The following is an 18,001-nucleotide window of genomic DNA, read 5'->3' on the forward strand; positions in this document are numbered from 1 at the left end:
CATGACAATAATGTGACTGATATGTATTAGAGCATATTTTGTAGAATTAGTAATGGCATAAAATATAAGTGCTAACAATTTTTTAAAAAAATTAATGTTTATTTTTTTAATTTTATTTTGTTTTTCCTCCAAAATGACAAAACGAGGGAATTCACCCCAAAAGAAAGAACAGGAAGAAATGACAGCCAGGGGCTTAATCAACACAGATATTAGCAAGATGTCTGAACTAGAATTTAGAACCACAATAATAAGAATACTAGCTGGGGTTGAAGAAAGCATAGAATCCCTTACTGTGGAGATATAATAAGTAAAATCTAGTCAGGACAAAATCAAAAGTGCTATAACTAAGATGCAGTCTCGAGTGGATGCCATGATGGCAAAGATGGCAAAAGCCATGATGGCAAAGAAGCATAGCAGGGAATGTGATACATAAAATAAAATTATGGAGAATAAGTAAGCAGATAAAAAGGGGAAACAAAGGCAAAAGAGCCCACTACAGGACTTAAAGAACTCAGTGACTTATTAAAAAGGAGTAACATCCAAATCATAGGAGTCCCCAAAGATGAAGGGAGAGAAAAAGAAGCAGAAGTTTTATGTGAGGATATTAGAGCAGAAAGCTTTCTTAATCTGGGGAAGGACACAGACATCAAAATCCAAAAAGGACAGAGAACTCCCATTAGATTCAACAAAAACCGACCATCAACAGGTATATCACAGTCAAATTCACAAAATACACAGATAAGGAAAGAATTATGAAAGCAGCAAGGGGAAAAGAGTCTTTAACCAATAAGGGAAGACAGATCAGGTTCACAGCAGACCTATCCACAACTTCGTAGGCCAGAAAGAAGTGGCAGGATATATTCAACGTGCTGAACAGAAAAAAATAGGCAGCCAATATCCAGCAAGGCTGCCTTTCAAAATAGGAGAGATAAAGTATTTTCCAGACAAACAAATAATAAAGGAGTTCATGACCACTAAACCATCCCTGCAAGATATTTTAAGGGGAACCCTTTAAACTGAGAAAAGACAAAAACAAACAAACAAACAAAACAAAACAAAAAGCAACAAAGACCAGCCAAAAACACCAACAGGCAACACAACGGCACTAAATTCATATCTCTTAGTACTCACTCTAAATGTCAGTGGATTACATGCTCCAATCAAAAGGTATCATATATCAGAATGGATAAGAAAACAAGACCCATCTATATGCTGCTTATAAGAGACTCATTTTAGACCTAAAGACACCTGTAGATTGAAAGTAAGAGGATAGAGAACCATCTATCATTCTTTTTTTTTTTTTTTTGAACCATCTATCATTCTAATGGTTTTCAAAAGAAAGGTGGAGTAGCCATACTTATATCAGATAAACTAGATTTTAAAATAAAGATTGTAACAAGAGATGAAGGACATTATAATTAAGGGGTCTATACACCAAGAAGATCTAATAATTGTAAATATTTATGCCCCCAACATGATAGCACCCAAATACATAAATCAATAACAAGCATAAATAAACTCATTGATAATAATACCATAAGAGTAGGGGACTTCAACACCCCACTTACAACAATGGACAGATCACGTAAGCAGAAAATCAACAAAGAAACAATGGCTTCAAATGATACACTGGACTGGATGGCCTTAACAGATATATTCAGAACATTTCATCCTAAAACAGCAGAATACACATTCTTCTTAAGTGCACATGGAACATTCTCCAGAACAGATCACATACTGGGACACAAATCAGCCCTCAACAAGTACAAAAAGATTGAGATCATACCTTGCCTATTTTCAGACCACAATGCCACGAAAATCAAAATCAGCCACAAGAAAAAATTTGTAAAGACCATGAATACTTGGAGATTAAAGAACATCATACTAAAGAACACATGGATTAACAAAGAAATTTAGACCTCAAAAAAACTTAAAATTTCATCTTCTCAATAATTCTGTTCCAAGCCAAGAAACCAAATTTAAAACAGATCAAATGAAAGAGTTTTCAGCACTTTGGGCATTCCTGAGAGATGGAAAACAAAAGAAGTGATTTCTAGAATTGTCCCAAGTTACAGTCTTTAAAGTCCTGTTCCAAGACACGACTCAAGGAAGGTGTGCCAAGGCAGAGCTTAGCATACTCCCTGGAGCTGAGCATCCAAGCAGGCTAGAATACACAGGGCAGGGTAAAAGAAGAGCTGTGCACAGAAAGAACACTAGAGATCTGCTAAGTGTCCCTGTAAGTATTCAGTAGACTACCGATTACTGTATTTGTGTGAGGAAACTGAGGATGTATCAACCCAAAATGGTTAGAGGCTTGCAAATAGCCAGGAATAATTATTCCTACCAGATTAGAGGACCTCAGAATCCGAAAACCATGTGTAGAGTACCCAGAAGGATTTTGCTTAAATAAATGTGGGCTAGCCCTGATTAAACACTGCTCTGGTTGTTTGTTGTGTCAACCCCCACCTATTGATAGTGATGCTGTTGGCTAGGAATGCCTGAGGCACACATGCCTGCCCCATATAACTCCTAGTGAGGCCCCACCAGACATCTCCCCCACTAGGGCCAAAGTTGTGGCTGCACGGGTCATCGTGGTTCTTATTATGATTGCAGAACACACTTAAGAAACTATCAGGTAACTTTAAGAAACAAGATTTATTACTCATAGTTCTCAGTGGGCACATGGCCTGCCCAAAGATCACACAATGAGGTCGGGAATGGTGGTAGAGAGAGGCTGCGTATCAACTTGGGTCTCTGCCTTCATTATGGTCTGGGGCTGGTGTGCCTTAAGTTTCCTGCATTCACTCTTTATTGGCCAATTTAAAGCACAGGAGCAAGAGCTAAGGACCAGGAAGTGTGAGGTGGGGTCACTCAAGCAGTTATCTAGGTTACCCAGGGCTTTCCGAAGGAGGGACCTTCATGGGTGTCGGGGGGTGACCTAACGTCTTATCTGGTCCTTTAGGGTGTAGCAAAACAACTTGGGTTGTTTCTGCTTTTTGGCTATTGTGAATAATGTTGCAATGAATACTGGCACACAAGTGCCACTGTTTCAGTGACTGCTGTCAGTTCTCTTGGGTATTAACCTGGAAATACTGGGTCATATGGTAATTTTCTGTTGAGCTTTTTGAGAAACAACCAATATATTTTCCATAGCTGTTGCACCATTTTACATTCCCACCAGCAAGGTACAAGTTTTCTAAATTCTCATCAGCACATTATTTCCCACTTAAAATTACTGCCATCCCAGTACATGTGAAGTGGTATTTAATTGTGGGTTTAATGTGCATTTCTCTGATGGCTAATGATGTTGTGGATCTTTTCATGTGCTTATTGATCATTTGTGTTTCTTCTTTGGAGAAACATTTATTCAAATCCTTTGTCCATTTTTAATTTTGTTGTCGTTTTATTGAGTTGTAGTTATTTATTTATGTTCACCCCTTATCAGATATGCAATTTTCAAATATTTTCTCCCATCCTGTAGGCTTTCTTGTTACTCTCTTGATAATGTCCTTTAATGCACAAAAGTTTTCCATTCTGATGAAGTCCAACTCCTACATTTTTTTGTTGTTGTTGTTGCTCATGCTTCCAAGTCTTGTCTAAGAATGCATGGCCAAAACCAAGGTCATAAGGAATTACCATGTAATTCACATAAAAACTCTTCTAAAAGTTTTATGGTTTTAGCCCTTAGGTCACTGATCTATTGTGAGATAATTTTTGTACATGGTGTGAGGTGTGGGGTCCAATGTCATTCTTTTCCATGCAGAAATCCAGTTACCCAGCACCATCTGTTGAAGAGACTTTTCTTTCCTCCTTAACATCTTTGTTAAAAATCAATTGGCCATAGGTGTATGCATTAAATAACTCTTTTGTGTTATAAAGGGAATAGAAAAACAGAAAAGGTAGCGATAGCAGGTTTGTTACTGATGGAAATAATCTAGAAGAGAGGGGAAAACAGTGATGCAGTGATGCTTGTCTTAGTAGGCAAGAGATAACAGCATCTAAAATAAAGTGGAAGGACTGGCCCAGGGGGATAGAGTCCACCTACAAGAACTGGCAGGAAGGTCGAGAAGCTCACTGCAGATGATACTAGGTAGGTAGATACAGTTGTGGTAACTTATGGAAACAAATCCATCTATTCAACAAATACTTATTAGTCACCTATTACTGTGCCAGACATTGCTCTAGGGATACAATGATGAATCAAAACACACAGATTGCTGTATTCACAGACCTATCAAATCTAGGGATAAGACAGAAACATCAAGTACAAAGGACACATATTAACCTTGAGGATCTGAAACTGGAACTGGAATGCAGGTGTTGAGATCAAATTCATGTTTTAAATTGTTGCCCAGAGGCCACTTAGCTGTTGGAGGAGACCCGAATGCTGATATTATCCCCCAGGAATAATCTTGGTCAGTACGCAGTATTAATGTAACATTGCTATCAATGAGTAAAGTCAACAACATATCAAATACTACACATGAAATTGAAGGTAACTCTGTCTTCTGTAAACTATTACAATAAAGTAATGGATTAAATAATGGGATTTAAATATTCTGGTAGTGTTTCCACTCACAAAGTGATCCATAATTAACTCTTGTTTAACATTAGTCTATTTTAGAATTAGTCCTAATAATAAACCCAAAGTAGAAAGTCCAATAAAATTGTATGAAATATCACTAGTAGCCTTTTATGAACTCTATCCCCTTGAAAAATTCATATAAGATCTTTAATACAGTTAAAATCTAGTGAACACTTAGAGAAATTATAGAAGGAAATGAATATAAGGATTGTCATTATCAGTGGACTTAAGGCAGTAATACTTGCCTCATACTTCATCCTAGCATTTTTGTACTCCAAAGGTTCTAGTTGAGAAAACATGTCACCATCACAGTGGTAACGACTTAATGGGCTATTTCATCTGAATCTAATTCAGCCTCAAAATCTGCTCGTACCTATCAGTCAGAAGCAACTTTTACCTATCCCTAAATTCTTAGAAGAATCCTAGAACATGATAGAGATTCTAAAGAGCCACTGAAGTCTCTTTATATGCTCAGTAGTATCCTGGAGATACTATTTCTGAACTCCTTTGAGCAGATCAGGTCAGAAATATCCAAGTCTTCAAGGGGACAGGCAATAAACCTGGCAATAAAGACAAATGGCCTCTATTCAAGGTTCTCTCTCAAACTCCAGCAAGCAACAAGGAAAAGAGGCCAATTCCTGGTTAAAATAGTTGACCATGGTAACTTTTTTTAGTATAATGAACTGTTCTTGTGGCTTAAGGTCTTATCTGGGTATCTTATCAAATAAATTCATAAGGTTATATGTTGCAAAAGATGAGAAAACTTTGTAGAATGTCAGAATCACTGCAACAAATGTGACTATTGACATTTGACATCCACAAATAATTTGTGAATGATACGTAACATTTTGCAAATTTTCATAATAGTGTTTAAAATAAAAGAAACCTTATAACTGTTACTTTACTTTCAGGGCTCTTACTTTTTGGCAAGTGTTTCATTGGAGGTTTCACTGGAAAATAAACATTTTCATGACAAAGTTCTATGTGGCTTCAATCAAAGCTAACTTCCCATCTCTTAGATTGTACTTTGAAATTGCCAATTTTAAGCCTGAATTATTCAACACTCTTACAGTCAGTATGAGAAATAAACAACTCCAGCTTCCAAATAAAAGGATTTCAATAGAAAATCTTTTTATAAATTGTAATGGAAATCTAAAAATTCACCATATTTCAGTCTCAAGGAACTGTCCGGAAAAAATACGTATATATAGAAGAATGAGTTTGTTCCTCATTATAAAAGCAAACTCCTGGAGTAGAAATATGTAATTCAATCGATTATGCCTACAGCATAAGGAAATGACCTGAGGAGTATGTGTGGTGGGAAAGAGAAAACAAACAAGACAGTTTCTCTCATGAAGCTTACAATCTAGTAAAAATGTATGATTCTAAACAGATATAAGCACAAAAGGATAACTATTTTTAAAAATGTTTAAAAGTTTAAAAGTTAAAAGTTTAAAAGTAAAAAAGTTTAAAAGTTTCAACACAATTCTCTCCCCCAAATCTTTCTGACATTTGTTGTATCTCTAAGAAGGAATATATGTCTTTTAATATGCTTTACACAAGTATTTTTTTAATGGGTATATACACTTCTCTGACAAACCAAAGCCAAATGAAAATAAGATTTCCGGGGCACCTGGGTGGCTCAGTCAGTTAAGCGTCTTGACTTCAGCTCAGGTCATGATCTCGCGGTTCATGAGTTCAAGACCCACGTCAGGCTCTGTGCTGACAACGCAAAGCCTGGAGCATGCTTCACATTCTGTGTCTCCCTTTCTTTCTCTGCCGTCCCCTACTCGTGCTCGCTCTCTCTCAAAAATAAACATTAAAAAAATTTACAAAAAAAAAAAAAAAAAGAAAATAAGATAACAATCCTGTCAAATCTTAAATAAAATGACGTAATTTTAAGCTTCTAGTCACCAGTTCTAAAACATTCAGAGTTATTCTGCTTGATGTAGGGGTGAAAGCTATCTGCTGCTGTAGGGACAGAGTGGCATGGAGGAGGGAGGGATGAGGATCTATACAATATTATCTAAAGAGCCCAAAGATAGTCTGACAAATCTATTTAACCATACCACTTTCCTTATGTCCATGGCACATCTTTTTTTTTAAGATATAGATTTTAGTTTCTTAAGTGAAATATCCATTAACCAGAAATATTGTCAGCCTAAGCTATAAAAATTTCACGCACAGAAATTGACAAAATATATCAATACAGAGCAAAAACATCCAATTTAAATATTTTAGGCATTTTTATTTAATAAATAACTTCAGTAAACAGCATGTAAAAAGTGAACTGTTAAAATTAAAAGGCACTTAACACAAGAACGTGAATCGCATGAAACAACACGGGCAAATGGTGAGAAGGAACTATACAGTGGTCTGTTACAGCGCTGAAAGTAAGACGTGCGTAAGTGATAGCTGTTGCGAAAGTCACAGGACAACTTCACATGTTCATTAAAAAGGCAAATTTACAGCTGGAACATCAAAGAAAAAGTATTGGTTAAAAAAAAAAAAAAGTCTTACCCCAAATTGCAAACAAATACATTAAATGATTAGAAGAGGTGATAAAAAAGCACCAGGCTTTAAACAAAATAAAACGAATAAATTCACCCAAAGGTCCTCAATTCGGCAATTATGTAAAGTAAGGCCTTTATGTAAATAATGCTAAATTAAGGACTTTTCTGCAGAAAATTTCCCGATACTTTTATCCAAGGCTTGATTTTCTAAAGAGAAGGCGTAAGAGTTACCAAGATTAAGTAACTCTTAAAATGGCACACAGGTTTTAAAGCTATGTTTTCCCTTCCTAATTGTGACTTTTTCCAATGGCCTCTGTAGATCAAATATTCCAAAAGTATTTTACATCAGTAATTCCCAACATACTCACATGTCATCCAGTCTTGTCTAATAGGCAAATAGCAAAATAACAAATTTAAAACAATTCTAGTTAAGTAGGATATTTACTTTGGATTCTGTATAACTAAAACCTGACATGTCTGTAAAGCTAGAAATCAATTTTAATACTTGATTAACAGAAACTCTCATCATACTCATTACTTTACTCTCTTTCAATCGCTCTAGAAATATCATTTCATCCAGTAAGAGCCTGATTTCAATAGTCCAGGAGGAAAAGGTCGAAAAGGCACAATGTGACCTTAGCTGACAAGGATAGCCATCCTGTCTCAAATTTTTTGTCAGTCCCTGGCATTATTACATTATTTTCAAAATAATAAAAAAAAATTTAAATTATACATATTGTACATTTTCAAAACCTGCACATGAGAAAAACCATGGTGATACTGCCCTATCTCTACCTTACTGTGACTATGAAAACTACGACTTTGCATTCAGTGCTGTGAAATTTGCATGGGTAGTGCTCATTTTCCCTCATATTTTGGATTGACAACAGTTGTCACGGCACTCTTATAAATAGGATTTTCACCCTAAAAAAAAAAAAAAGAAAGAAAAATTATCACTCTACTAAAATCATGCAATATTATTTTATAAGACAATGTTGAAAGTTATGGTCATTTTCAGAAGTCGTTCATATCACACTCCACTTTTTAAAAGGACATTAATAAAAAGGTTACACAAAAATGAAACATGAAATCTTTGCTCTCTACAAATTGAAAGGTGACCCTGTAAATTTGGCATTATTTCATTCCTGAGTCCTTCCTACACAGGGACTGATTTCAGAATGTCCTCCAGAGCAGAGAATGTGCTGTTATGGCTTCTCTCCTTTAAACTAGTTTTGAATGCCCTTAAAGAAGTAGTAACTCTTTTGTCATTAACTGTCTGATTCTTAACCCTTTATTGTGGTGAAGAAGGTTCTTGATAATTACTAGGAATCCCTGGCTGTCAACCCTGTGAGGGAAGTGTTCTCCAGAGGTTCTTCCACCACAGAAGTTATTGACATGGAGAGTTGGGGGATAAGGTTGTCGTACTGTCACTGAGGGTACTGTGCCTCCACAAGGCACTGTGTTGCCAAATCTACTTAGAATGTTAACAAAAATAGGGGTGCCTGGGTGGCTCAGTCGCTTAAGCGTCTGACTTCAGCTCAGGTCACCATCTCGCGGTCCGTGAGTTCGAGCCCCGCGTCGGGCTCTGGGCTGATGGCCCAGAGCCTGGAGCCTGCTTCCGATTCTGTGTCTCCCTCTCTCTCTGCCCCTCCCCCATTCATGCTCTGTCTCTCTCTGTCTCAAATATAAACGTTAAAAAAAAATTAAAAAAAAAAAAAGAATGTTAACAAAAATAATTACCATTCTCCATTATTTTTTAGTATCATATTGATGAAGTGTTTCATTTTTATTGCAATACTAAATTTTAGTAGAGTACTGAAATCAAGCCCAGCAAATGACTCCAAGCCACAAACCCAAGAATTCTTTCAAGATCCAAAAATAGCCTGAGATTGATGTTTTAAGCAGACAAATAACATACAATTGCACACTACCAATTTCTTAAAAAAAAAAAAAAAAAATCTTATGCTAAGTGATACATTTAAATATCTACTATAACATTTTATTTCTCCTATCCTTATGAACTGAAAGTAGGCTTGAAAGCCAAGTAAGAAATACAGCCAAATAATCTATATCAGAGGAAATTTACAGTGAGCACAAATCAGTAAATGTTAAATTAAAACTTAAAATACTACATTTTTAGACAAAAATTAAGATTTTGAAATGCTGTTTGGTTTTATATTGTACTATAGAGAAATTTGTGGTGATTTTAAAAAATATTTATAGGAAGCATCTAAATAGTAATTTTTACTTTTAAATTTTATTTACACTTACTTCACTGCAGGTTATATTTGGATATGGCTTGTATTGCCACAATTTCTGCCCTCTAGGAGGGTACAGTTTGGTGGATGACAGACATGCAAATAAGTTAAGGCACTCTGATAGAGCACAAAATAGAATTATGTACACAGTATGGGAACAGTATAAAAAAAGGAATGGACTTTGAGAAGATCAGGGGTATTTTCATAGAGAAATTGACTATAGATAAAATATTAAAAGATGAGTAGAAACGCATGCAAAGGGTCATGTGCAAAGTTAAGCCCTAGGGAAAAGAATGGCATATTTACGTAGAAATATATATAGGGGCACCTGGGTGGCTCAGTCAGTTAAGTGTCTGACTTCAGCTCAGGTCATGATCTCACTCATCGTGGGTTCAAGCCCTGTGTCGGACTCTGTGCTGACAGCTCAGAGCCTGGAGCCTGCTTTGGATTCTGTATCTCCCTCTCCCTCAGCCTCCACCACCACCCACCCTCCACTCACGCTCTCTTTCTCTCTCAAAAATAAACATTTATACACACACACACACACACACACACACACACACACAGTTTTGAAGTTTTTAAGGGTGCATGTGTGAGTGTATGTTTTGAGGTGTGAGCAAGGGAGGGGGACATAAGACAGAAGAAAGTGCCAAATCATAAAAGGTCCTGTATGCCATGCTAAAAAGACTAAATTTTATCCTGTAGATGGGAAATCACTGAGAAAAAGCTGAGCATGAAAAGGGTGGAGTGGTCCTGAAACACACCAAGTAAACTATTACGATTTCAGCTCAGCAGTTAGTCTGAATTCCAATTAAGACATGACAATATGTCCTAGCCCTGCCCTAACCCCATCCCATAGTATACAACTCTGTCATTTTAGAACTAGTCATTTCAGAACCATGGAGGAACTCAGGATCCCTCAGAGACATACATATAGGAGAAAAAAAAAAACATATCAATTTCTGATCTCTAGTCCAACTGAAGCAAATATACAGACATTACAGGAGACATTTCATAAGAGACAGGAAACTGCATCCTAGCAACTACATTCTTAACAAGTTATACAGTACAAATAAGTTACACTCTTTATTTCCATCTTCCTCGTCAGCATAAGAGGCTAGAACCTGCATTCTTTCAAATATACTGAGAAAACAAATTACCATTTAAGTTTAAAACAATACATTAGATATATATTTAATACTTAAGAATTATAAGGGAAGTAAACACATACACACAACACCCTTACCCCCAGAAAACAAAACAAAAAACAAAAGAAGAAAAAAATACCCAAATTATTGACGAGTCCAAAGTATGTAAGGCAGAAACTTACCTTGGGAGAAGTTTGCCATTTCATATACACAAACATTTATATTCATTATTACATCCAAGCAAAATTTTAACATGCAAGGTTAGAGGTAAAGTTAAACTATCTGTGTCAGGCATCATTTTAAATGGAGGTAAACTAAAATAAATCAGATTAGTTTCCATTGTACAGAGTGCAACCCCACCCCTATCTCTAGGAAAAAAATCAAAGCATATTTAAATCAAGAGAACAGGGTTATGTTCAGAAATGAAGTCCTCTGTACTCAGTAAAACATCATCTTTGTGCTTACTCTGGAATCACGGACAATGGTGGCTACAGAATCATCTCTATAATATAACACTTTAGATATACAACACACAACTGTCAGATTAGAAATCCACATTTAAGTGTGCATAACAGCAGGGAGATTAGACAATTTTTTAATCTACCTTAAAATTATAAAGTTGATAATTTGATTTTTTAAATGTACCTACATGATAGTCTTATGCAGTAACATAACTACAGTGCCTGCTCATTACCCAAAATATGTTAATGACATAACTTACTGACTGGCAAACCCTGGTCTCATGTCAGAAAAGTGTTTTATGAGCCATAATTTGTTTTTTCATTTCTTGATGCTCATTCATTAATGTCTATTATTTATTTCTACTTTAATTTTTGTGAGAAAACATCTCAGACTAACCTGTAGCTATTAACTTGCCTGGATTTCACTAATGAATAATAAAATTTTAACCAAACTCATGCTTCTCGGGTTATCCAAAAGGCTTTTATTTTGGCTGAGGTAGTAACATTTCAGCTAGAAATTAATTTAATGATATAAACATTAAGTTTCACTATTAATTATTGATCATTTCCTTCAAAGTACAATTAAATGTATAGTAAAGGTGTAAATTTCACCTTTCAATAGAATACATAGAAATTCATCTCATTTGAGAAGTAACCGTATGGAACTGCCAATGTTTGTTTCTGATGAAGAAAAAAGAAAGAAAGAAAGAAAGAAAGAAAGAAAGAAAGAAAGAAAGAAAGAAAGAAAGAAAGAAAAAGAAAAAGAAAAAAGAAAGAAAGAAAAGGAGGAGGAGGAGGAGGGAAGGAGGGAAGGAAGGAAGGTAGGAAGGCAGGAAGGCACGAAGGCATGAAGGAAGGCAGGCCCTAGCAAGTCAGTTTCTTTCTAAAAATACTGTGGTAATTAATGTCCATCAACAGAAGAATGGATAAAGAAGATGTGGTATATATATACAATGGAGTATTACTCGGCAATCAAAAAGAATAAAATCTGGCTGTGTGCAACTATGTGGATGGAACTAGAAGGTATTATGCTAAGTGGAATTAGTCAGAGAAAGACAAATATCATATGACTTCACTCATATGTGGAATTTAAGATACAAAACAGATGAACATAAGGGAAGGGAGGCAAAAATAATATAAAAACAAGGAGGGGGACAAAACATAAGAGACTCTTAAATACAGAGAACAAATTGAGGGTTGCTGGAGGGGCTGTGGGTGGGAGGATATGCTAAATGGGTAAGGGGCAGTAAGGAAGATGCTTGATGGGATGAGCACTCGGTGTTATAGGGGATGAATCACTGGAATATACTCCTGAAGTTATTATTGTACTATACACTAATTAACTTGGATGTAAATTAAAAAATTAAATAAATAAATAAACTACTCTGGTAAGGATCAGGTGAGGTGAGAAAATGAAAGATGCATCAAGTCTCAGACTAATTCAAAACCATAACAGCCTGCCCATATATGAGTGTAACTGTAATCTTCTGCCATCAAATTTAATTTTGCCATTGCCAAAGTCTTAACCTGCTCAGAAATAAAAGGAAAATCTGACAAGTAATGGTTTCTATTATTGGGCCTTCCTACCTCTTAAAAATATTAAACATTCCTATATTTTAAGTACACTCCCACTAAATGAGAAAAACAGTAGTGTTGGTTTCTAGGTCATGAAGTGGTAACTCTATTACAATGTTTGTCCAATGCGGTAATACTACTCTAAGTTACTACAAATGTCAAAAAGCCTTAATTCTCTATAGAGAATGAGCTACCTCTTCTTAACCACTAACAGTCCCCTGAAGACATGTGATTGCTGCCAGCATACTGCAGTGGGTAAGAAAACAGACTCTGGAGTCCAAACTGCCTGAGTCTACATCTGAGCTCTTCTACTCCCTAGTCAAATTACCTACTCCTTCTGTGCCTCAGTTTTCTAATATGTGAAATAAAAATAAAAGTTGTGGGGAAAGGAAAGAGGAATTCTAGATCACCAGCCAGGAAAATGTGTTCTTATCTTAACCTTTTCAATCAGCTTTAGGGACTTACATGATTATATTAAAATATGCTAAAAGCATTTCATGAAAATTCAGATATAAGGTAGAATCCGTCCACTAGTAAAAGACAATAAATTTGTCATTCAGGTAAAATAAACATTCACCAAATAGCTTATCCTAGCTTAGTGAAGAGTGATCGGCAAGCCTCATTACAGCTCTGAAATTTTCAACGAAGTTTTTATTGAAAACTGTAAATAGGACTTTCTCTTTAAAGTCTTTTATCTTTTTTTAAAAGTTCAATGTTAGATTTGAATATCAGAATCATTCAATAACCAGAAAAAAAAATAAATGTAAAAGATATTCTAGGTTTTTTTTTATTTTTTAAGTTTATTTATTTGAGAGAGAGAGAGAGAGAGAGAGTGAAAGAGAGCACACACGGGGGAGGGACTCTGCACTGTTAACAGGGAAGCCCACTGTGGGGCTCAAACACACCAACCATGAGATCATGACCCGAGCTGAAATCAAGAATCGGACGCTTAACCAAATGAGCTACCCAGGCACCTAAGTCTTCTGTTTTTAATGGAATTTCAACTTAAATCAAGAACTAAAGAATCTCAAAATAGTTCTAGAAGCAGTAACAATGATACTGGAGTTGTATAATATATAAATGTTTCACCAAGTTACATTTATTTTTCTATTTTGCAATTTAGATTTCACTTTTCCCTATTTCACCCTAAAATCTGCATATAGTAATTTGTATATAAAGATAATACCATTTAAAACACAGGACTGTAGTGAAAATTAAAACTGACAGGCTGATATCATATACTGTAGTTCATCAGCCAAAACACCCAGACCCACACCATAGATATTATTAATAACACCCTATTAAAGGTATGAAAAACTAGGGGCGCCTGGCTGGCTCAGTCAGTTAAGTTTCCGACTTCGGCTCAGGTCATGATCTTGTGGTTTGTGAGTTTGACCTCCATGTCAGGCTCTGTGCTGACAGCTCAGAGCCTGGAGTCTGCTTCAAAATTCTGTGTCTCCCTCTCTCTCTCTGCCCCTCCCCTGCTTGAGCTCTCTCTCTCTCTCTCAAAAATGAGCAAATGTTAAAAAAATAATTAAAAATATGAACTAAAAGGTCTAAACAGGGAAGTGAGTCAGTGCTGTTGAAGAGCTGGGATCTGACCCTAGGTCTGTCTGACCACAAAGCACATCCTCTTTTTTACTACAAACCAGTTGCTGCTTCTTTACCATAAAGCCTGTTTTAAAGCCCTTCTAAACACTCACTCTAAATTAACACACGCATACACACACAAAAGCCATGGTATGGCCATATAAATAAAGCCAGACTTAAAAAAAACAGCAGTTGTGATAAAGGACACACAGTGCAGGTAAAAGGGATAAAAGTTCACATGCAAACACAGAAAATGAAAGAAAATACGAACGGCAACTTAGAGACCAGCTTTACGTCCATAGTTTGGATTCTTGAAATTATTAATAGGACTCTTGTAAATCGGATTTTCTTGCTAAAGTAAAAGAAATAGTTTCTAATGATTTCTTCAGGAAAAAACTGACACGTATAGTGTTTAAACACTGTAAGAGAATTTTTACTATTTTTGCACTTCTGAATATCATGTTTTAAAAAAAAACCCAAGCCAACTGTAGTAAAATGCAAATGACTAAATTCATTTACAATTCAAAAATAGCGAAGACTGCCTTGTTGCATCAAAAGATAATACATGAAGGCCAACATTTGGCTAGTCTACCCTTGGACTTTGTATTTCAAAGCACATTAAATGCTATTACATTTCACTTTCAGCTTTTAAAAATTTTTACAAAGCAAATTTTATTGAGTTATAATTTGCAGAGAATTAAAAATACCCTTTTTAAGTAGAGAGTTGTATAAACATGCCCACAATCAAGATCATCCCAAGAAGATCCCTCAATGCTCTCCTCCCCCCACTCCAGCCTCTGAAAACCACAATTTCTGCCCCTATAGTTTTGCCTTTTCCAGAATGTCATATAAATGGTATCATACAATATGTAGTCTTTTGACTATGGCTCCTTTTGACTTAAAGTTCTTTGTTGAATAAAACAAAAAAAACAAAAAAAGAGAGAGAGAGATGTTTTCCACTGAGTATCTTGCTATACGGACAATATTTAGAATTGTATTTTACATTAGAAGAAAAGGCAGAAGAGCAGATTCAAGATCAAAATTAAGGAAATAAAAACACTGACCACAGTATCCAAAGGATACTTTCTCATAATGTTTTATTTTAATGGGACATATTTAAGATGTCTTCTGTTTTTTGCTAAATGCATGTTCTCTGGATAGTGAACTTTTGGGGAAATAAAATATTTAAAGAGGACTTTAATAACTTTAGAGTTAACAGATGAGTCTTAGAAGTGTTACATTTACTCTGTGAACCATCTTGCTTTTTTACATGTTTTTCAACTTACCGTGTCCCATTTGGCATTCATCTTTTCCTTTTCAAATTTGGCAAATTCCCTTCTGTCATGAATTATCATTAAAAGCTTCCAAATAAGCAGCAATGCAAGGCCAATAAGAACAATTCCAGCAACCACACCAGCTACAATTGGAATGATGTCTGGACCAGTGGGGCACTCTGTAAAGTCAAAGTTGAAAGGAAAGAATGAGCACACAAGGGATTGATATAAGCAAAGTAGGGCCCAAACTACAAAGTCCTGGTTAGTCTCTTAGCAAAACATATAGGAATAAAAACCCAAGATAAGTAAATGCATACTATCCAAAAGTATAAAAAAGAGACTAGAACTAACATGAGGATATATAACCAATAAACAAAAATCATATGTATTTCTATATATTATACAGAAGTTTGTTTCTACATATTGGAAACTGAAATTTAGAAAACAGTACCTTCTACAATAGCATCAAAAATCATTAAATACTTATGCATAAATCTAACAAAATATGTGCAAGATTCACATGCTAAAAATTACTAAACACTGATTAAAGAAACCAACGAAAACCTGAATAAATGGAGAGGTATTCCATGTTCATGGGTTGGAAGGCTCAATATTATTAAGATGTCAATTTTCCTCAAATTTGATCTATTTAAACTCAATGCATTACCAATCAAAATGCTGGCAAGATTTTTGTAGATATCAGCAAGTTAATTCAAAATGTATAAGGAAGGCAGAGAACTAGGCAAGTGTTTCAAAAACACTTTGGAAAAGATCAAAGTTGGACATTTTACATTATCAGATTTCAAGACTAGCTGTAAAGTGACCGTAATTGAGACAGTGTGGTATATTGGCTATAAAGGACAGATGCACAGAGTAATGGAACAGAATAAAGAGAAATAATTTTAGAAAGTATTAGAATTAGAAATAACATAAGATCACCTGATTTTCAGCAAAGGTAGAGAAAGGTCAGTCTTTTCCACAAATGGTGCTAGAACTCCAGGACATCCATATGCAAAAAACTGAACCTTATTCCATATTCTAAGAATAACTCAAAATGGGCTATGAACCTAAGTGGAAAACCAGAAACTACAAAACCTCTGGAATACAGGAGAAAAAGCTTTATGAAGCTGAGTTAGGCAAGAAATTCTAGATATAATAAAAGTAAAAGCAATATCCATAAAAGAAAAACCTGGTAAATTCTAGTTCATCAAAATTAAAGCTTCAATACTCTTTAAGAAAACACTGTTAAGGAGCGCCTGGGTGGCTCAGTCAGTTAAGCATCCAACTCTTGATTTCAGCTCAGGTCATGCTCTCACGAATTTGAGCCCCGCATTGGGCTGCGTGCTCTCTCTCTCTCCCTCTCTGCCCCTTTCCCATTTGCATTCTCTCTTGCAAAATACCTAAATATGCTTAAAAGATGTATACTTTAAAAAACACTTAAAAAAGTGAAAAGATGTTGGTTAAGCATCCAACTCAGCTCAGGTCATGATCTTGCGGGTTCATGAGTTCAAGCCCCACATAGGGCTCTATGCTGACAGCTCAGAGCCTAGAGCCTGCTTCAGATTCTATGTCTCCCTCTCTCTCTGCCCCTCCCATGCCCATGCTCTGCCTGTCTCAAAACTAAACACTAAAAATAATAATAATTTTAAAAAAGGTGAAAAGACAAGGAAGCATAAACCAGGAAACAATATTTGCGAAACATGTTACCTGAAACAATAGAGACTTCAAAAAAACATTTTGGCTATTTCTTTAAAGTTAAATACATGCTTACCAGATGCCCCCTAAATGCATTCCTACTATATATTCAAAAGAAATGAAAATTTACATTCCCACAAAAATCTGTACACAAATGTAGAAAATTCAAAGAATATATAAAAAGGCGCCTAGAAAAAACAAAATAAAAAATGTTTCACCTTCTGAGAAGCTGAGCAAATTCATGCCTTATAATATCCTTTAACAAGTTATTTTTCCCAATGTCCAAGCCTAAATCAAGCTCAAACTTAAATATTATCATTAATGATATAACTCTTAGTGAGTATCTGTTTAAATAATTGTCAGGCAGAATGCCAAGTGTTTTGTGTGTATTCACACATTTAATTTTCAAACTCTCCACTCATAAAACTCAAAATTTGTTTTCTCTTTTCCTTATTTCTTATACAGTCAATTAAATACTATTTTAAGCTTTGAGACTAAAAATGCCCTAACTTGAATGCTGGAGGCTGTTTCTGGGTGTCCGGGAAACTGCCAAGAGGCCTAAGTAGTAGTAAAAACAAGACATAAAAGAAAATGCAAAGAATTTTGAAATGATCAGATTTTTACCTGGAGTCTCTACAACATGAACAATGGCCTCATTGTTCCCATTCACTGAATACGTGAAATAAAACCAGCAATCATCAACATCTTTCTCTTTACAATGGGACAAGGGATCGACCTGGCCTGGCTGTGGTAATTTGTCTCGATTTTCAACCTTGGTAATGTTGAAATGTGAACATTCCTGTGCGCATGTGTCTTTCTTTTCTCCTTTATTGAAGGCTCTGCACTGAACACATTCTCTGTTAAAACACAAATTATATTAAAAATTTATTTAAAAATTAAAT

The 18,001-nt window shown here is 35.4% G+C and overlaps 1 protein-coding gene across 2 annotated transcripts in view; it reads right to left on the reverse strand.

Annotated features, from left to right (window-relative positions):
- Window positions 1-6,844: 6,844 nt before the first annotated feature.
- Window positions 6,845-18,001, reverse strand: part of ITGB1 (integrin subunit beta 1) — a 46,572-nt gene continuing 35,415 nt past the window's right edge. For both annotated transcript variants that reach the window (XM_042991397.1, XM_042991398.1), the window contains exons 14-16: window positions 17,724-17,956; window positions 15,417-15,583; window positions 6,845-8,022 (exon numbers count right to left, since the gene is read on the reverse strand). In XM_042991397.1, the coding sequence (XP_042847331.1) occupies window positions 7,957-8,022; window positions 15,417-15,583; window positions 17,724-17,956 (466 nt within the window). In that variant the 3' untranslated portion in view covers window positions 6,845-7,956. The remainder of the gene's footprint in view (window positions 8,023-15,416; window positions 15,584-17,723; window positions 17,957-18,001) is intronic.

The sequence above is a fragment of the Panthera tigris genome, chromosome B4 (genome assembly GCF_018350195.1).
Source record: "Panthera tigris isolate Pti1 chromosome B4, P.tigris_Pti1_mat1.1, whole genome shotgun sequence".
Taxonomy (NCBI): Eukaryota; Metazoa; Chordata; class Mammalia; order Carnivora; family Felidae; genus Panthera; species Panthera tigris.